The sequence below is a fragment of the Maylandia zebra genome, linkage group LG3 (assembly GCF_041146795.1).
Source record: "Maylandia zebra isolate NMK-2024a linkage group LG3, Mzebra_GT3a, whole genome shotgun sequence".
Taxonomy (NCBI): Eukaryota; Metazoa; Chordata; class Actinopteri; order Cichliformes; family Cichlidae; genus Maylandia; species Maylandia zebra.
In genome coordinates this window covers 30,982,281-31,003,350 of record NC_135169.1, presented here as the reverse complement: position 1 = coordinate 31,003,350, position 21,070 = coordinate 30,982,281, and the positions used below count along the sequence as shown (strand labels likewise).

Below are 21,070 nucleotides of genomic sequence, written 5' to 3'. Positions count from 1 at the left end.
GTTGAGATATTTGACATGTTTAGATAGTCTCACTCTTAAAGTTCATCATAAATATTGTGAGTCAACATTTTAGTGACATTGAATTCAGAGTTAAGAGACGAAAGATTGAGAGAAAATCTTTGTTGAACAGATGAACCCCGTCCTGTCCTCACTGTGTCTCCATCATGGCTGAGTCCTGGAGCCTCAGTAACTCTGAACTGTGAGGTTGAACATCCATCTGCAGGATGGAGCTTCTACTGGTATAAAGCTGTTCCTGATCTATCAGAGAAATCCTCCAGTTATGAGCTGCTACCTGATGGCAGTGGGACTGCACAGGACTCCTACATCATTCATGGACAGACACACACAGCAGGATATGTGTGCAGAGCTGGAAGAGGAGACCCAGAGTATCACACTGATCACAGTCAACCAAAGTTTGTCTGGTCTGCAGGTCAGTGTGATTCTGTCTAATAAGTTGTCCCATCACTGTAAACCACCAAGATTCAGCTCATCATTTTTTTTTCTAATATTAATTTGATATTTTGAATCCTAACATCTGTGAGCTTTGTCTCTTCCCTGCATGTTGTTTCCAGATGTTCATTCAGCAGCGTCTCTCACAGTGAGTCCTGACAGAGTGCAACACTTCACCTCTGACTCTGTCTCACTGACCTGTGAGGGAAACTTCCCTGAGTGGAGAGTGAGGAAGTTCTCTGAGGACGGCCGACTGTACTCTGACTGTAGGAGAATGACTGGATCCACATGTGACATCAACACATCAAAGTCAGATACTGCAGTGTACTGGTGTGAGTCTGGATCAGGAGAGTTCAGCAGTGCAGTCAACATCACTGTACAGAGTATGTTATTATACATTTACTTCTTGGATTTGAATGATTTAGATGTCACATGAACATTTGTCCCAGCTTTGCTGTATGTGTGTAATTTATCTGGAGAAATAGCGGTTTTTAAATACACAAGATCAGATCTTCATGATGAGCATTTGTACAATCTGTTCTTATTATTGTTTGTCAGCTTTTTCTAAAAGTGTTCACCAGCTGATGTGACTGAAACAATTGTGTGTGATTGTGTCACAGATGATGGTAATGGTCCTATCCTGGTGAGTCCTGTTCATCCTGTGACTGAGGGAGCTTCTGTTAGTCTGACCTGCAGTTTGAGAACACAAAAAATACTTTCCAATGTGTTTTTCTATTACAATGACAAACTTATTCAAAATGATCCCCGAGGGGAGCTGAAGATCTCTGCAGTGTCAAAGTCTGATGAAGGTTTCTACAAGTGTCAGTACTCAGGAAGAGAGTCAGCACAGAGCTGGATGTCAGTTAAAGGTGAGCAGGATCAAAAAATCTTTTATTTTTTTCTGTGATTTATAACAGATGAATTATTTATATTCACGTACCTCATGTACTGCAAATACGAGGTACATGTACATTGTTTCATCAGTAATGTTTAGCATCAGTTTTATTTCTTTATTGAAGTACTTTGTAAACTTCGTTCATCTTATTTTATTAAGTTAAATAATTTATTAAAAATTAGACATTCTCCTTTACAGTAGCTGTGTCCACACCTGAGAGCTCTTCATTTCCTCTTCTGATGATCTTTAGACTAATTCTTGGATTCATGTTTATTTTCCTTCCACTGTTGTTTTGCTGCAGACGGTCCAAAGGTGAGACCTTTTTTTGTTTTTTTATGTTTTTAAAAATTAAAATAAATAAAATTAGAAATTAATTACATTAGTATAAAAGCCATAACCATGTTTAAGCAAAAGTCTTTGTCAACTACGACCCTGAAAACACACACAGCCACAAGGTTGCAGCTGAGCAGCAGCCCTTTTATTAGCCACACACATTGTTGTTTCAGCTACCGAGGCACAGGAAGCAGACACTCCTTGGTGGCTTGCTGCTCACTTCCCTCCTTGCTCGTCACTGTCAACAACATAAAACAGAACCCAAAGTCAATTACCTGGCCAGGCACACCTGTTCCTTGCCCTGCCCCGCGAGCACACTGCGTCACCCCTCCTATGCAGCAGGCCAGAGACCTGCTTCATGCGGTGGAGCCACTGCCGCAGGGCATGGCCTGAGCAGAGGGTGAATGGCCGTCCCAGGAGGTAGTAACGAAGGGAGTCGACCACCCACCAGATTGCCAGGCACTCCTCCACTGTGCTGTAGCGGGTCTCCCAGTCCGTGAGCTTCTGGCTGATGTAGAGAGTGGGACGGTCGACTCCCCTTACCTGCTGGGACAAAATGGCCCCCAGCCCTCTGTTCGAGGCATCTGTCTGCAGAATAAAAGGACACCCGCTGCACATGCTCCGCCCAGGTGTTGCTGTAGATGATAACACCATCCAGGTAGGCGGCAGCATATGCAGCGTGCAGCCACAGCACCCACTCCATAAGGTGCTGAAAGGCGGCGGGGGCTCCGAAAAAGCCAACCGAAGTGTGACAAATTGGTACAACCTGTACGGTGTGGAGAAGGCTGTTTTTCCTTAGACTCCACAGACAAGGGAATCTGCCAGTAGCCCTTGGCCAAATCCAGCGTCGTTAAACAACGAGCAGTGCCTAACCTTTCCAGGAGCTCGTCGACCCGGGGCATTGGGTACTAGTGATGGGATTTCCGGCTCTTTTTAGAGAACCGGCTCTTTCAGCTCGGCTCACTAAAAAGAGCCGGCTCTTTCGGCTCCGAACCGGCTCTTGAGGTTGTTTTGTTGCTTTAATTAATTTATTATTAACAACAATATAAAATTATGCACAAAAGGCATTACGTGAATGCACCGTCACGCCAAGCTGCTCTATGAGAGAAGTACGGCCGGGTAGGGGGGAGAACACATCAGCAATGCACTGTTGCAGTGCAGCAACATCCGCTCTCTGGGCCTGTATGAGATGGTCATCACAATGGAGGGAGGTGGGAAGAGCAGCGGTTTCAGCCTCTTTCCATGCTTTAAGGAGGTTGAGGTGGTAAATCTGTGTAGCTCCTCCCCTGTCCAACCGTGCTACCTCATAGTCAACATCCCCCACTCGCCGTGTGACCACAAAGGACCCTCGCCACTTGGCAAGTAATTTGGAGCTGGAGGAAGGGAGCAATACAAGCACTTTGTCTCCTGGTGAAAATTGCCTGAGCCTAGTCCCTCTGTTGTACAGGCTTTGCTGATGCTGCTGGGCCTGGAGCAGATTTTCCCGTGACAACCTCCCCAACCTGTGCAGTTTTGCTCTCAGGTCCAGCACGTATTGAATCTCATTCTTCGCGGGGCTCGACCCTTCCTCCCAGTTTTCCTTAATCAGGTCGAGCACCCCCCCAATTCCTTCAGTGTGTGAGACATGAACGACGTGCCCATGTCAGTATTTCTTTCAGAATACCGACATGGGAGATAACATGGCGAGAGAACACAGGAGCACCTCAGGGATGTGTCCTCTCGCCACTCCTCTACTCCCTCTATACTTCAGACTGTGTGGCCACCCACGGCTCCAACACCATTGTGAAGTTTGCTGACGACACAGTGGTGTTGGGTGCTATCTCCAACAACGATGAGGCGGCCTACATGGATGAAGTGAAGAATCTGGCATCATGGTGCCAGGACAACCACCTCCAGCTGAACGTTGGCAAGACCAAGGAGCTGGCGGTGGACTTCAGAAGGAGTCAGCACAGAGACTACAAGCCCATTATCATCAATGGAGCTCCAGTGGAGAGGGTGCAGTCCTTCAAGTATCTTGGTGTCCACATCTCCTCAGACCTGATATGGGCTGCCCACATTCAGGTCCAGACCAAAAAGGCTAGGCAGTGCCTGTATCACCTACGACAACTGAGGAAGTTCAGGGTCTCTCCAAAGATCCTCAGGATTTTCTATACAGGCGCTGTGGAGAGCATCCTCACACAGAACATGACATCGTGGTTTGGGAACAGCTGTGTGAAGGACCAAAAAGCTCTCCAGAGAGTGATCCGTACAGCAGAACGCTGCTGCAGGATTGCTCTCCCCCCGCTTCAGGACACCTACACCAGGAGATGCCGGACTAGAGCAGCGCAGATACTGAAGGACCCGTCCCATCCTGGCAACAAACTGTTCCAACTTCTGCAATCTGGTAGAAGGTTCCGCATCATCCGGGCAAAGACAGAGAGACTCAAGAGGAGCTTCTATCCCCAAGCCATCCGGGCCCTAAACACACACACCCGCCCTCTCACATCACTATAATTGACTGAGACAGGACTCTCTTCCAGACACTCTAAACCAAGGCACAATGTACATTCCAAATTCCTTTAATTTTAAATATGCTTATATTGTCTATCCTGTAAAATAGTCAGATGTCTATTCATATTAATGTACAGAATTCACCTGCTTGCTGCTACTACTGCACATTCACCCAATGTGTATATATATATATATATATATATATATATATTTATATATATAACACCCAGCACGCCCCTGCGGGCGGTTTATCCCTCAAGCTCGGGTCCTCTACCAGAGGCCTGGGAGCTTGAGGGTCCTGCGCAGTATCTTAGCTGTTCCCAGGACTGCGCTCTTCTGGACAGAGATCTCCGATGTTATTCCCGGGATCTGCTGGAGCCACTCGCCTAGCTTGGGAGTCACCGCACCTAGTGCTCCGATTACCACGGGGACCACCGTTACCTTCACCCTCCACATCCTCTCGAGCTCTTCTCTGAGCCCTTGGTATTTCTCCAGCTTCTCGTGTTCCTTCTTCCTGATATTGCTGTCATTCGGAACCGCTACATCGATCACTACGGCCGTCTTCTTCTGTTTATCTACCACCACTATGTCCGGTTGGTTAGCCACCACCATTTTGTCCGTCTGTATCTGGAAGTCCCACAGGATCTTAGCTCGGTCATTCTCCACCACCCTTGGGGGCATCTCCCATTTTGACCTCGGGACTTCCAGGTTATACTCAGCACAGATGTTCCTGTACACTATGCCGGCCACTTGGTTATGGCGTTCCATGTATGTCTTGCCTGCTAGCATCTTGCACCCTGCTGTTATGTGCTGGATTGTCTCTGGGGCATCTTTACACAGCCTGCACCTTGGGTCTTGCCTGGTGTGATAGACCCCAGCCTCTATGGATCTTGTACTCAGAGCTTGTTCTTGTGCTGCCATGATTAGTGCCTCTGTGCTGTCTTTCAGTCCAGCTTTGTCCAGCCACTGGTAGGATTTCTGGATATCAGCCACCTCCTCTATCTGCCGGTGGTATACCGTGAAGGGGCCTGTCCTTCCATGATGGTTCCTCGTCTCCCTCCTCTTTCTTGGGTTTCTGCTGCCTGAGGTATTCACTGAGCACTCGGTCAGTTGGGGCCATCTTCCCAATGTATTCTTGGATGTTCGTTGTCTCATCCTGGACTGTGGTGCTGACACTCACCAGTCCCCGGCCCCCTTCCTTCCGCTTAGCGTACAGCCTCAGGGTGCTGGACTTGGGTGAAACCCTCCATGCATGGTAAGGAGCTTTCTTGTCTTTATGTCAGTGGCTTCTATCTCCTCCTTTGGCCAGCCTATTACCCCAGCAGGGTACCTGATCACGGGCAGGGCGTACGTGTTGATGGCCCGGATCTTGTTCTTACCATTCAGCTGACTCCTCAGGACTTGCCTGACCCTCTGCAGGTACTTGGTGGTTGCAGCTTTTCTAGCGGCCTTTTCATGGTTCCCATTTGCCTGCGGGATCCCCAGGTACTTGTAACTGTCCTCTATGTCTGCAATGTTGCCTTCTGGTAGTTCAATCCCCTCAGTTCTGACTACCTTCCCTCTCTTTGTTACCATCCGACTACACTTCTCCAGTCCGAACGACATTCCAATGTCATTGCTATATAGCCTGGTAGTGTGGATCAGTGAATCGATGTCTCGTTCACTCTTGGCACACAGCTTGATGTCATCCATGTACAGGAGGTGGCTGACAACTGCTCCGTTCCGTAGTCGGTATCCGTAGCCAGTCTTGTTAATGATCTCACTGAGGGGGTTCAGGCCTATGCAGAACAGCAGTGGGGACAGAGCATCTCCTTGGTAGATCCCGCACTTGATGGTGACTTGTGCTATGGGCTTGGAGTTGGCCTCTAGTGTTGTGCACCACATCCCCATTGAGTTCCTGATGAAGGCTCTTAGGGTCCCATTGATCTTGTACAATTCTAGGCATTCCAGTATCCAGCTGTGGGGCATTGAGTCATAGGCCTTCTTGTAATCAATCCAGGCAGTGCACAGGTTGGTCAGTCTGGTCTTGCAGTCTCGGCTGACTGTTCTGTCTACCAGTAGCTGGTGTTTTGCGCCTCTGGTATTCTTGCCAATTCCTTTCTGTGTCCCGCTCATGTATTGACCCATGTGCCTGTTCATCTTAGCCGATATGATGCCTGACAGGAGCTTCCATGTAGTACTGAGGCAGGTTATTGGTCGGTAGTTGGAGGGGACCGGTCCCTTCTTGGGGTCCTTGGGGATCAGGACCGTCCGACCTTCGGTTAGCCATTCCGGGTGTCTCTCGTTAACTAGCAGCTGGTTCATTTGTGCTGCCAGACGCTCGTGGAGTGCAGTCAGCTTCTTTAGCCAGTAGGCGTGAACCATGTCGGGCCCTGGTGCTGTCTAACTCTTCATACTGGAGACCCTTTCTTGGATATCTGCCACTGTGATGGTTACTGGACCCTGTTCAGGGAGGTCGCTGTGGTCTGCCCTCAGATCCACTAGCCACTAAGCATTGCCGTTATGGGTTGCGTCCTTCTCCCATATGCTCTTCCAGTATTGCTCGGTCTCCAGCCTGGGTGGTGCTGTTCTCTTATTATTATTGTTCCCTTGCCACTGAGAGTACACCTTTGCTGGTTCTGTGGAGAACAGCTGGTTTATTCTCCTGCCTTCTATCTCTCTGGTGTACCTCCTCAAGCGGCTGGCCAAGGCTGTGAGTCTTTGCTTGGCAGTTTCCAAGGCCTCAGGTATGGACAGCTTGCTGTATTTCTTATGCACCTTCTTTGTCGCACCTTTCTGCAACTCCGTTAGTTGGCTAACCTCCCTCCGTGCTATATACTACATATATATATATATATATATGTTCTTCCTCTACCCCCCCCCCCCCCCCCCCCCCCCCATTTTTGCACATGTCGAGGAGCGTGTCAGGCTACATTTCACTGTGTGTTATACTTGTATAACTAGGCATGTGACAAATAAAGAACCTTGAACCTTGAACCTGAAACAGTGCCTGCGCCACACTTTTCGCCAAAATGGTGCGCAGCAGCACTGCTTCCAGGTATTGTATTGCATAATCCACCAGGACCAACACAAGGCGATAGCCGCGTGCACGCCGGTGGAATGGCCCGATGAGATTCATACCAATGCCTTCAAATGGGATCTCCATCAATGGCAATGGGCGGAATGGCGCATTTGGGATGGCTGGCTGGTTAACCAGCTGGCATTCTGGGCACAACACGCACCTGTGGCGCACACCACCCCAAATGCCCGGTCAATAGAATCGGGCCATTATACGCTCCAGAGTGTTCTCGCATCCTAAATGCCTTGCCATGGGGTTTGAATGAGCCTCCTGGAAAATCGTTTCCTGGCAGCTTTGCGACACCAACAACTGGGTAGGGATTTCATTCGTGCGAGTGTTGTGACTCACTCAATAAAGCCGATCATTCCGTAATCGGAAGTGGGGCCATCAATATCTATCACCTGGTCGTAGGCTGAGCCTAGGGTGTCGTCCCAAGACTGCTATAGTGGAAAATCTTCCATGGAGTCTATAACGGGAGGCAGTTGGGCCTCTGTAGAGGTCCCCGCCGCCTCCTTCCCCCCAGAGTCAGTGTCGGTCGACCCCGCGTCACTGCAGACATTACATCAATTTATAGGTTGCGATTGCATCTCCACGTATTGCCCCAGGAATCTGTGAAACCCCGGCCAATTTGTGCCCAAAATTAGGGGATGTGACAGGCGCGGACTGACCGCCGCCTTTACTCTAAGTGTTTTGCCCCTAAATTTTAAGAGCAGCGACACTACCGGATACTTGTGAATATCCCCGTGCACACATTTCACCTCCACCCACTCTGCCTCCAGCAATGCCCTGGCCGAACCAGAATTTGGTGAACCAGGGTCTGCATGCAGCCCGTGTCCACCAAAGTGTGGCGTATACCCCCTTGACATCTTACCGGGATGTGGTACGTCCCTCCTGGACCGGGGGCGGGTGCCGGAGCCCCGGCGACGTGGAACACCTGGCCCACTTCCATCAGTCTTATATTACATTTTTAATAAAGGTGCTGCTAATGAGCAGACTCTAAATCAGGATGAAGTTCAGCAGCAAGTGTACTCCCCTCTTCTTCATGGTTAGTTTTTCATGTAGTTTCAAATATTCTGATGCTATTTGCAACAAGACTATACTTAGTAAATCTGCTGCAGCTTTTCATATAAATGTTATTCAATAATATTTGTTTTTAAATTAGGTTCACAGACATGAGCTGACTGATTTTCTCTGACCTGCAGGTGATCTTTGTGTCTATGAGACAGTCAGAAGATGTGAAAACACTGAAAATGGTAAAGTATACACTTTCATTAATATAAAGCTTGTGGAAGCTGAATGATTATACAATAACTGTGTTTAACATGAAAGTCAATAAGATTATTATTTCAGGTCCAGCAGAAGGTGATTTCACCAATGTCACATCCGTGATTCAGCTCAAAGTCATTAGGAAGACAAGTGAGTGCACAAAATTTAAAATTTAAATGCAAAATATACATTGGTAATTATTCTCACTGATAGGTTTTATTTGATGTAACGGTTTTCCAAAACAGTTTTTTATTTTGATGTAATGAAAAAAAAAACAATGCATTTGAACGGGTAAAAACAAAGCTGAAAAGTAAGAAAACAAACAAACAATAAAAAAACAACAACAAAGCTAAAAAGTAAGAAAAAAAAAACATTGAGAAAATAATAGGGAAGGGAGGAAAAACAATTACTAGGAGAGCCACAATGTGTAATTCTCGTCGAGCACTTTATGAATTACAGTCCTGGTCACCTCAGTGACGCAGGCGTCAGTTTCTTGCAGCGTGGCCTCAATGTCGCGGGCGTCTCTGAGTTCAAACAGATATGCCTGGGCAACGCCTCTGACTTGAGCCGCTGGTGGTGAAAAACCCTCTAACCGCAAACTTTGCAATAATGTGTTGGTGAAATGCCCATTCCATAATCTTTTGCAGAGTTCATCATAGTACCTGAAAAAGTAATATTTTTCCAGCGGGAAAAGACAAGAATGTCGTCTCTGCGAGGGGTGGGAGACCTCACATCCTTGACAGACTTCTTGCCAGTGTTTCTGGATTAGCGAGTTAATAAGGTACTTGACAGTTAATTTTGTAAGTTAAAAAACAGTGGTGGGGAGCAGACTCGCCGCCTTGTCGTTGTCCATGGCCGAAGGCTGTCTTGCCGGGGTGGGGATCGATGTCTTCAGGCTCTCGGAAAAGGGCCCGGCATACAGGGTCGCCCAAAGCCCAGAGCGAGGCACCGGAGACTGAAGTGTTGCCGGGGGGTCTGGTCTGGGGATTGCCAACCGAGAGCGGCGAGTTGCAGATGGCTGGGTGAGTTCCAGCCTTGAGGGGATGAGGGCGGCGGCGGAGTATCTGGAAGCATAGTGGCCGGAGACGTTGAGGCTCTGAGGTGGGGTAGCCAGAGCCATCAGTGGACTCGGTGGTGGAGTAGAATCAGCTGGAGATGCAGCAGAGGGGGCTCCGAAGCTATGGTGAGTCATGATTGTTTAGATGATGTGGAGAAGAAACGAACGTTGTGGTTTTTAAAAGGACTGGGAGAGGAGGAGGCGGGGGTGGGGGAGGGGTAAAGGGGCCGGATGAGGGGCGGTGCTATGTAGAACGTGGCGGCGTTTTTCCAACTAGGACCAGTTCAATTGTAGTTTTACTCAGCTTAAAAAGCTCTAATATTTTCCCACTCTTTTCGCCCACCATCTTCAACCAGTCCTGAGTGGGAATTCGAAGCATGGTGTTGAAAACACCAGACTGGGTGTTTGAAAAGTTCAACACAAACTCTTCCGTGTGAGCATCATCGGTTGTATGATGATGCCGACTGGCTCTACAAAACCACCGACAAAATGGCGTGCTTTTAGTCTCCCACTGCGTGTATGTGACTGTTTTTCTCACCATGTTTAAAGGTCGGTGCTGATGGTGTTGCTGGTTGAATGTCGGAAATGCGTGGGCCTCTTTGAAAGCCGGATGCGTCTGCGTCTGCTGGTCCCTGGTTCGCGGTTGCTGCGAACTCGTTTGCCGCAGGCTCTTCTGAACTTCAGGGGTGACGATGAGGGTCAAAACAGCCCAGTCAGAGGAAGTAAAGGCGATCCGTGGTGTTAGCGGGCCAAAACTTTCACCTGCTTTTAGCTCTCTAAGGCTAAAGGCGTAGCCCCAAAACCCGCCGGAGCTGAGATGGAATCTCTCCTCCATTGGATTAGCATGGGCTGGCTGAACCCTACAAAGATGCAATTGTGTGAGTTCTGTTGGCATGGCGGAGGCTCTGTAGCTAGTTACTGGGGTCTGAGAGACCACAGTGAGGTTGGCAGGTCTGGTGTCCATGTTGTTTTAAGAAAAAGAGAGAAAAGTCTTTTTTTTCTGGGAGAAAAAAAAGAGTTAAATTTAAGATTATTTATCCTGAACGAGAGCAAGAGATTGCACCTATCGCAGATAAGGTAAATCAGACCTGTATCCGATTGGCTAACCAGGGTGCGGCGGTAGCCGCCCACTTGTTATGTGATTGGCAGCGGGGCGAAGTTAGGCACGCCTCGGAGGCGGAGTTGGTCTCCCTCTTTGAACGAAGAGCCAGAATCATTAAGGAGCAGATACAGAGCGAGTAACAAGGGGAAAAAATTGTGCGCTGGCTGTGGCTTGGTGCGAGTAAGAGGGACGGAGAACTTAGGCTGTGCGCTGAATTTGGGACGGAGCTAGTAAGAGGGCTGGTTTGAAGAAAAAAGACTAAGGATTTTTTTCAGGAGTATTGCCTGTTATCGAATATAAGGTTTTGGGAATAGAGGGTTCCCTAACAAGTTATTCTAGGAGTTTTTTGTTGCGCGTATTTGGATAAAAACACGGAGGTTTTTTTCAGGTTTCCTGCTTGTTTGCCTAAGGGTTGGGTGGGAGCCGCGGTGCGCTGAATTTGAGAAAAAAGACTAAGGATTTTTTAAGGGTTTTGGGAATAGAGTGGGAGTGCCTATCGAGTTATTCTAGGTTTTTTTTGTTGTTGTACATTTTTTGGAGAAAGACGGAGGATTTTTCAGGAGGTTTTTGCTGGGAGCTGCAGTGCGCTTATGCTTGGGGTAGTTTTTCGGGGATCGTGAGAGTTTTTTGCCACTCGGACTTTGATTCTAAATCTCCTTGTTCGGATTAAACAAATGCAAATAAATTGAAATAAAGTTTTCCAACAAGGCATGCAACCTGTATCTCCCGGCATACTGAACTAGGGCTGCCACAAACGATTGTTTTGATAGTCACCGATTATTTTTGCAATTAGTCGACTAATCAGATCATGCATCCATTGGACGTAAAATGTACAGCTTATTGCACCGGCATACATCTGCTCTTATATAACTATCATTAGCTTACAGCTTTAAGTGTTTAAGGTATGTGCTAACTAAAAATAAAGACAAGATGATAGTTTATTAAATTTTAATGAAATTTGCAGATTGTTTCGGTGAGTTTAATAAACTCCTTGCTATCTAAAATATAACGGGACACCGGAGTATATTCTCGAGCATCTCACACTTCTGATAATCAGTTGTCTGCTTGACGTTTATTCAGCTGTGTAAAAACTATAACTTTAATCTCAGCCAAACCGATTTACTCAGGAATAAATAAAATCCTAAAAAAAAAGCCAAACAATAACATTTTAAGTTATCTAAGTGACTTAAATATGTTTAACCTGAGTAGCGAAAGACGGCGGTAGGTTTGAAAACGATTTGCCCGGAGTCCGGGGTTCTCACCGGCTCTAGTGAGCTTTGCCCCCGGCTAGCTATTGAGCTAGCGGGTAACAGACGTCGGAGCGCTTTTGAAAATATGTGGTGTCTTGATAAACTGAGCAGATATTTGAGGTTTACACAGTTACATTCTTGCCTGAAAATATGTTAAATGTTTATTTTGTGACCCAGAAAGAATAATAAGAGTAATATTAAAACTAACTAGCTGCCGCCATTGTTGGAAACTGAGCTGGGCTGCGCTATGAATTCTGGGACACAGCTTCTTCTTCTTCTGGGTTTAACGGCAGCTGGCATCCTTGTACATACAGTGCTGCCATCTTCTGTTTCAGTCCGTTATTATACTCTTAAATCCTACTACTTATTCCTGCGTCTTTTGTGATCTTACAAAGCTTCAAACGACGCGTCGACTATTAAATCAGTCGTCGGCGATTTTGATAGTCGACGTAATTGTGACTAGTCGACTAATCTTGGCAGCCCTATACTGAACGTTACAAAAGCACAAGTTTAACTAAGCACTTTTACTCTGGTTTAAGACATTTTCACACACACACACACAAGCACGGACCCTGACACAGGCGCGCGCATGGGCGCGCACAGACACACAGGCGCGGGGCGCGCACGCGCGTGCACATGCACTGACCCACCACCAGATGGCGTTTTTTAAGCATAAAAAGTAAAAAACTTTTTAATGGCTTAAAATTAAAGAATGCTATTTGATATAAAAGCTTTATTTTTTAATAATCAAATTATTTTTTTTATTTTTTTGGAAATAATGAGTTATGAACTACCATAATTTGCTGAATATCATAATTTGCTGAATATCATAATTATATTAATATCCAGAGGTGGGTAGTAACGAGTTACATTTACTCCGTTACATTTACTTGAGTACGTTTTTGAAAAAAATTTACTTTTAAAGTACCTTTTTTGCACGATACTTTTTACTTTTACTTGAGTACATTTGTGAAGAAGAAACGGTACTTTTACTCCGCTACATTTGCAAAATTCGACTCGTTACTTTTAAAAAAATGATTAGTTTAACACATTAGATAACATGCCGCCAGTGGAGTTTCCGGTAACTTTTTTACCAATCAGATGTGGCTATGCAGTCACATGACCAGTTTGAAACTGTGCCGGGCAGAGCAGCCCAAACGTTTCAAAGAAGAAACATGAAAACATGGCAGAGCCAATTGTCTACGCTAGAGCTGAAAAGGATGAACACCCTTGGCCTCATATACAAAGAATGTTTCGCATAAAAGCAGTACAAAAGAACAGCTATGTCTTCAGTGTCGGTGTCTTCAGTGAGAGCCAAAACAACAACTTTTCAGCGTGAAACAACTCAACTCATGTAACCTGAGGAAGCGGTAAGTTTTCTCTAAATATCTTTTTAGCTGTAGTTAGCTGGATGTCAGTCTTATGTTACAGCAGCTGTGTTGAGCTCGAGCTGCGAGTCATATTTTCGGCGCTACGTTGTAGTGAGACAAATTTGTGGGGTTTTTGTGCAGCTTCGGCTGTCCTTTTAACTGCTCGCTGGTTAGCTAGCGTGAGCTATAAGCTAACAGCTCGCCTAGTTAATGACGCTGGAGTTCCACGCGCATGCAAACAGCTCGTCTCTACTGCTTTAACTGTTAAAACAGAAGGCAATACTGCGGCTAGCAGGATTTATTATGTGAAAAAGCAGCTTGTTTAGTTTAAACAGTCTGCATTAAGCTGGGCAAACACTGTGCGATTTTTTTCAGTCACGTTATTCAGCTCCTGCTCAAACTGTACAATTGAATCGCAGGGGTTAGAAATTCATAGGTCACGATGCAGGGTCTCACACTATACGGCCTGATGCTCTGATGCGACCTGAGTGCTCAAACTGTGCGTCCATAACATGAAGCTTATCATACAAAATCTGTCTCTCGCTCTCCCTCTCTCTGTCTTACAGACACACACACACACACCATCAACTTTGCTAAATTACTAATGGAAAACATTGACCAGGCAGCTGCAATTGAGCAGCAATGTCCATCCAACTCTTTTCATGGTTGTTGTAGTCGTCACAATTTTGTGAGGCCACATTGCAAAGCCTCGGATACAGAAGCGTAGAGCTGCCACCCAGCCAAAAGAAAAATAGAAAAGTGAAAAGTTCTAACAATATACTTTTCATGTTTGTACAATATACTATCATGTTAGTACAATATACCTTTCACGTTTGAACAATATAATATCACGTTATTACAATATACATAATTATCATGTTCGTACAATATAAATATTATATAGGCTACATCGCAGCTCCAGTCACGGCTTCCATCAATGTCTTTCTCATCTTTTCCCAGAGTAACAGCCAAACAGGAGGATCTATTGGCTAGCACTGCTTAGCCTTGCATGCATTCTTATTTTGAACTTAATCTGGAATTCATTGCAAACTGTTTGTGCGGGATATGAATGACAGGATTTTGTTTTTCTACAAGAGTTAGTAAAAAACATCTCCAGTGTGATCAAATCTTCTTGCTAAACATCTGCAGCTTAGCAGTGTATACAGCACTATAATGACCAGACCTAATTCTTTTGAAAACCATACATCTTTCCACAGGTCTCAACTTCATCAGACATTACCTAGACTCAGAGCTGGATGATGCCAGCACAAACAGCAGCCTAACCGACTAAGATGATGGATCCATGGGGTCAGGAAAGCCAGAAGCAGGGGAACTGGAGAGGTACCTTTCATGTCCATTCACTGGAGGTGTGGATCTATTGCATGGCGTTCCTCACATCAAGAAGCTGTTGATCAAAATCAATACAGCTCTTCCTGCATCTGTAGCTTGTGAAGGACTTCTCAGTCATGCAGGACTCCTGTTCACTGCTGAACAGTTACAGCTTCACAGCAAGAACCTTGAGAGCAAACTGCTGCTGAAGCTTAACCATCACTTCACTAAGTGAAGAAATGGCACATTTTTGCTAAATATGCAGAAATAAATGTACACCCATACAATTTATGGTAAACTGAGCTGCCTTGTATGTACATATGTTAAAGTTGCCTCGTTGTAATGTTTTCTCTGAGGCTGCTGTGTCATTTGGAGCAAAAATGAATATAAAGTTTACAGCATATCTTGTCACTGGAAATTGTTTGCACTGTTTATATATTTATATTATTTACTGTAGGTATTGGTGAAAAAAGCTTGATGTTGTGAAAAACTGAAATCTGGAAAAAATTTTCTTGATCTTTTTACATATATTCCTTTTAAAAATACTAAAATTTGTATATTTATTTATTTTTGTTTGTCTGATAGCATTTATTTATAAAATAAATCAGACATTTCAAACAGTTACTCGCTACTTGAGTAGTCTTTTCACCAAGTACTTTTTTACTCTTACTTGAGTAACATTTTTGAAGACTACTTTTCACTTTTACTTGAATAATAATATTTTAAAGTAATGCTACTCTTACTTGAGTACAATTTTTGGATACTCGACCCACCTCTGTTAATATCATAATTTTATTTATATAATATTTTTATGAATATCATATTTTTATTACTTCCTTTATTACCCCTGAGCTCACGGATAATTTATTGGGACCATAAATCACTCGGTTTGACATAAGGGGTATAATATCACTCTGTCTCAGACTTAAGAGTCACTACCCCCATTCATTTCCCCCACATCATATTCACTGGTTGCCCACAAGTGCTCCGAGATATCCAGCAGTTCTGGAGAGTCTGGGTTCCACCTGCTAAATACAGAGAGGATTTTTTTTTTGTTAGCAGCTGCACAGTTCACAAAACACTAATGTTTAGTGTCAGATGCTTACTAAACACCTCATTGCAATGTTTCATCACTGGAATGTGAGTTTCTTCCCCAGGTCTGTACTGTTGCACTCAGTTTAGTCACAGACCCAATCATGTTATTTAGCTTTTAAAATAAAAATATGTGAGATGCTGTCACGTATTTGACTTGACAAAGCAAGTTCAGGTGTGTGTTTATGTCTAGGTGCAAGCTTCACATACATCAGAAACAGGAACCACATTTAACCCTTTGCAACATTCTACTCACTTGTGTTACAATCAAATGATCTTTCCCTGATCTAATAACAATCAACTAATTTACATATCAATTCTCATCCCACTAAGTTGACAGGACAAGATGATAATAGCTGGTCTGCAATCTTTAATCAGTCCCACATCATATTTAGACTTGACAGGCCATCGGGCACCTCTGTGAGCAGTGGATAAGAGGAGTCTGCACGGGGTGGCCTGCACTAAATAAGGATCAACAGTGGGATCCACCAGTTCAACTGAGTGAACATAGTGAACAGTATAACAATAGACAAAACTGTTTTATAAGCATTCAATTTTTAGGGAGAACAACACTTTTGGGTCCTCCCTGACCTGCCAATCGCAAGATCTGTTACAATTGTGTACAGATCTGCCCAGGTCTTCCCACCTGTAGTCAGTGGACCTAGCAGGGGAAATGTGTGGGGTGGATGCATCCATTATAAACAACCTTTTGTTCTTTAGTGAGTGAAATCGCAAGCGCAGCAAATGTAAAGCTCTAAAATAAGCATTTCACTGTTAGTTTATCATTTTCAACTCTGTACCACTCCTTCTCATGTCTCACATCAGGGCCCTGCGAAGCACAGTGAGAAGTGCAGTGCAGGCTGTCAGCAGCCAAAACAGGCATCTGGAGGCATGCAGTCACGTGCTGTTTATAAAAAAGCAAAAACAAAAACAACAAACAAACAAACAAAAAAAAACTTTCAGTGAGTGGCCCTGCCCCCAGCTTCCATGCATACACGAAGGCAGGGGTCACAGGGCTGTATTTAACCATTGCATAGTCACATTCTGACTGTGTGATTGTAATGCCATCATGGCAGGAGATCAAATTTATGTTTAATTTACACATTAAGTAAATTTACTGGACATGAGTCTGACCATGGAAAACTGTTTTAACTTTTGGCCCTGTCCGTCAATACAGGACAGGGGAATGGTGAAATTTTCCCTTTGAACATGCCCTGTTGCAGAGACAGAGTGGGAGTACCTTCTAACGTTGGCTGGAATTTCAGGGAGGGTGAGAACATAACACAGAGTGGCTCCGGAGTCTACAAGAAATTCCACCTTCTCACCACACACAGACATTCCATGCATAGGCAGAGATTTATAAGCTTAAATGTACATATGCGCCCTTTGGATTGCATGAAATGCGTTCAATGTGTATGTGTGGAGCATTTTGCGTATCAGCATGAGTACTTGTTAGCAAAGCATTCTTCATTGCATCAGCATGTGTGTGTGTGTGTGCGCATCACTTCATCCTGAGTCAGTGTGTGTGTGTGTGTTCGTGTTTTTGCATCACTTCCCTGTTCTGATGTCTTGGGCAAACCACGGCCTGAAGCGCCCCCTGGGGTCCTGCCCTCCTCCTTTCAGTTTGCTTACGACCACTGCTGCTGCTGGTCACTGCACCGTCCACCCTGGTTCTGACCCAGATTGGGGCAGTCCTTTCTCCAGTGTCCATTCTGGCTGCAGGTGAAACATGCATCTTGATCTGCGTTTTGTCTCTTCTGCAGTGGCTTTTGACCTCGATTGCTCCTTCTGCTCCTGCCACGCCACCCCATGCTGGTTTGCCACGGCCTTGTATAGTGTTAATGCAGCGTTGCAGAGGTCAGCATTCTGATGCTCTGCCTCTCTTTTGGGCTTGACGTCACAGCTCTTTCAGCTGAGGCCTGTCTGGGGATCTCCTCCCGTGTAGTGAGAGGAGGCCTTGGGTTCAGCGCCCTCCGTCTCCGCTGGGTGAGGTGCCCCTCCTGCAGCTCTGTTGGGGTTTTCGGGTTGTTGTGGTGGGTCCAGCTGCTGCAGCGGTGGGTCAGGGTCACGTCAAAGGGGGTCGAGGGGAGAGCAGGAGTCCAGGTCAGCTTCGGCTTTCTGTGATGGGGCATGAGCACAGAAAAAAAGGGTAGAGGTGCGTGAACAGGAAAATGATGTGTTGTGTGCTGTGTTATACAGAGGCGGGAGGGGCGCTGACACGGGTTCTGTGTCAGCTTTCTCCCTCTCTCCTCCTTTCTCACCTTTTTTTTTCGAAACTGCATTTGTAGGTTAATACACTCTCTGCTTATTTGTGTGTGCGCATTGTTTCACCTTGCTGTTTTTTAATGGTGACGTGGGCAAACCACAGCCTACAGCTCAATCCAGAGTCCCTTCCTCCCTTCCACCTTCAGTCCTTTGGCTAGGGGTTTGTGATGAGGACAGTCTCTCCTAAAATGTCCCTCCTTTCCACAGCTGTAGCACTTTCCTCGGCCACCTTCAGGCACCCACACCCTGGCCCTGACCCCACCTCGCCGTCCTCTGCCTCTTCCCCTCCTCTCTCGTTGGCCTGTGCTTCCTCTCAGCACGTGGTGGGGGTCAGCACTTTGTTTTCCCTTTTTTTGTTTTCTTTGCGCCTCCCCTCTCTGGCTGTAAAATCTATTGGCATCAGCTGGTTCACCTCTGCGCTGTTTGCAGGCGTATAAAGCTGGCCAGAGACGGTTGTTCAGCATTTTCATGGCATATGTGTTCTCCTCCTTGGGGTGAGGTTGAGGTGGGGGTCTTTGGTGGTTACACAACAGCAGTTGGGCTTGTTTTTGGAGGGACCACGCTCAGTTCTGGAGCTGTTATTCTTGCCGCGGTGGTTTTGGTTGCCGGGGAGGACGGGACTCCAGATCGGAGTGGCTATCATTGCTGCTTCTGCAAAATGACATAAAAAAAAACAAGGTAGTGAATCATGGCTTGTATGTGTGTGTAGTGGAGCTGCAGACTTAACAGGGCCTGTCTCCTATCCATTTCCTTTTTCTCCCCAAAAAGGCATCTCCTTAAAAGCTGCTTTTCTCTCGCGTCTCTCTGCTTCCTCCATAACACATCTCTTTTCATCATTCATCCTTAGCACACCAGCCAATTTAGCCCCTTTCTTTGTCAACATTTCTTTTTCTTTCTCACAACTTACTTCATGCCTTCTACATTTTATTTATCATCGAGTCAAAGATTTAGTTCTTTCCTTGGCCACCCGGTGGAGCGTGTGTGACAGTCCACGCCCCGGCCCTTAACTCAGCTGTGCCGACTGTCTCGGAGGATCCGGATCCCATGTTACTGGCTTAAGCGTCCTTAGCGAGGCTAGGCCTAGAACTTCCCCGTGAAATATCACGGAGGAGCACCCCATCTCACCCATCCTTGGGCCTGACCAAACAGAGAACTTAAGTGACTTATATATATATACACAAAATACTATAGGCTGGACACAGCTCACCGGTGCAGATTCTTTTGGATGATCTCGGTGTGTCGCTGAGGACTCGCCCCACAGCTCCCCCATTTTGAAGCTTTGGTGGGACCGAGGATTGACTCTTTCCCTCGGCATGATCAGCCGTCTTTGGGGTCGTTCCTCAGCGCCCACACTCGGAGCATCCTGTTCATGATGCCAAGCTTGTTGTGGAATTTTGTAAATAAAGTCTGCAACACGGAAAGAGCTGTGGTCAAACTATTTATTACTGCGCGCAGGAGAGCCAACACACACATCAAACATTACAGTTCACAGTCATCCCAGCTCTGCCCCTGGGACGTCTCAGCTCCTCTTTTATACCCCCCCCCCCCCCACACACACACACACACACACACAACTCTCTGTATCTTTTAGTTACAACAGGTTTCTGTCCCACGGGCTGTTGCTGGGCAGATAGCAACTCCCACTGTCTTTTCCCAGGAAGCTCCTGGCACCTGTCATCTTGGGAGTTTCATCCTTCTACGCCCTAACAGTTCAAGGTTCAAGGTTCTTTATTTGTCACATGCATAGTTATACAAGTATAACACACAGTGAAATTAATAGACATCTGACAGTTATAGACAGTTAGCAGATAACATAGTGAAACATCATTAAGCAAAGCTAAGCAGTTTTTTTACGAGGTCATACTGACACACACACACACACACACACACACACACACACACACACACACACACACACACACACACACACTTTATCTAAGCATACAAAAAGGTTATACCAAATCCTACAGTGAGATTCTAAACACATAAATCCAAATGTGAGGATAAGCTAGAATTTTTCCATAACCCCAAGAAAATCAAAGGTGAGCAAAGTCTGCCATCATCTCCACTGAATATTGTTCAACATGTTTATCTGCTCTTAAAATGTAAATCTGTTTATTTTACAGTTTATATTTATGTATGCGTAAGTACTCATTACATGGTTAATAAAATCGATCATACTTTTTATCTTTGCATTAGTGGACACATCCAGTTTCCTCCTGGTTAATGATATTATTGTTCTCAATTATCTTCTCTTCATTCACAGGAAAATCAAGTCCTGCAGCTGATGCAGCAGTTTATTCTGAAGTCACATCAGGAAGCTCTCTCAGTAATTCTGCTGCCATGCAGGCTGATTTATTCTTCACAATATTAAATGTCTTCAGCTCATAATATCTTTACATGTTGGAAATCACTTTGTCTTTTTGTGCTTGTCTTACAGGTCAGTGAGGAGAGCTGTAGCAGCAAAGCCAAGAAGAAGCTTTTTATGAAGCCACTCTTGCTCCTCTGCTGCCCAAATATCAGACATGCTCAGCTTTATGTGCAGTTACAATATTACATCATAATATCATATAGACATATTGCTCTCTTTTAGTATCAAACAAATGCAGGTGTATTAGGTATTAATATTCATGCTCTTTATATTCAGTTTTTTCATAAAGATTTTGTAATAAACCTTGAATGTATCTAACATGTTCCAATAGCAGTGAGAACAAAGTGTGAAATATGTGATCTTTAGTATCTGACAGCACAACTTAAAGTCAGTGTTTGCAGTGTTTCACAAGTAAATACTGATATGGGCACCAACAAATACTTTAACTGTGTTTGTCCAAAGATCTCGTACATTATATAAATAAGAATTATATCATAGGCAGTGAATACATTTGAATGTATTTCATGTATATTTTTCTGATCATTAATAAGGTAGAAATAAAATCTTTTTACATTGAAACATTTTGTTTGATTTTCGTTTCCTGTATGAGATTATCCACAAACTAATAACACAACCACTTAAACAATTTGTATCAACATTGTCATGGAAACCTGAAATAAACAGGTGTGAGTATTATCTGCAAAGCGGTCACTAACAGTACAGAGCATGACAGCAGTCTGCA

The 21,070-nt window shown here is 45.1% G+C and overlaps 1 protein-coding gene across 1 annotated transcript; it reads left to right on the top strand.

Moving 5' to 3' along the window:
* Positions 1-225: 225 nt before the first annotated feature.
* LOC143412406 (uncharacterized) lies at positions 226-20,820 on the top strand. The gene is made up of 8 exons (XM_076881695.1): positions 226-430; positions 573-833; positions 1,071-1,319; positions 1,544-1,657; positions 8,429-8,479; positions 8,577-8,642; positions 20,224-20,286; positions 20,398-20,820. The coding sequence occupies exons 2-8, from the start codon at positions 725-727 to the stop codon at positions 20,403-20,405; spliced, it is 660 nt and encodes a 219-aa protein (XP_076737810.1). The 5' UTR covers positions 226-430; positions 573-724; the 3' UTR covers positions 20,406-20,820.
* The last annotated feature ends 250 nt before the right edge of the window (positions 20,821-21,070 follow it).

Bases quoted from the DNA above. Each gene is read 5' to 3' on its own strand.
- LOC143412406 (XM_076881695.1), top strand. From the start codon at position 725: ATGACTGGATCCACATGTGACATCAACACATCAAAGTCAGATACTGCA. The intron at 8,480-8,576 runs GTAAAGTATACA...TTATTATTTCAG, and splicing joins ATGTGAAAACACTGAAAATG to GTCCAGCAGAAGGTGATTTC. The intron at 8,643-20,223 runs GTGAGTGCACAA...CTTCATTCACAG, and splicing joins CAAAGTCATTAGGAAGACAA to GAAAATCAAGTCCTGCAGCT.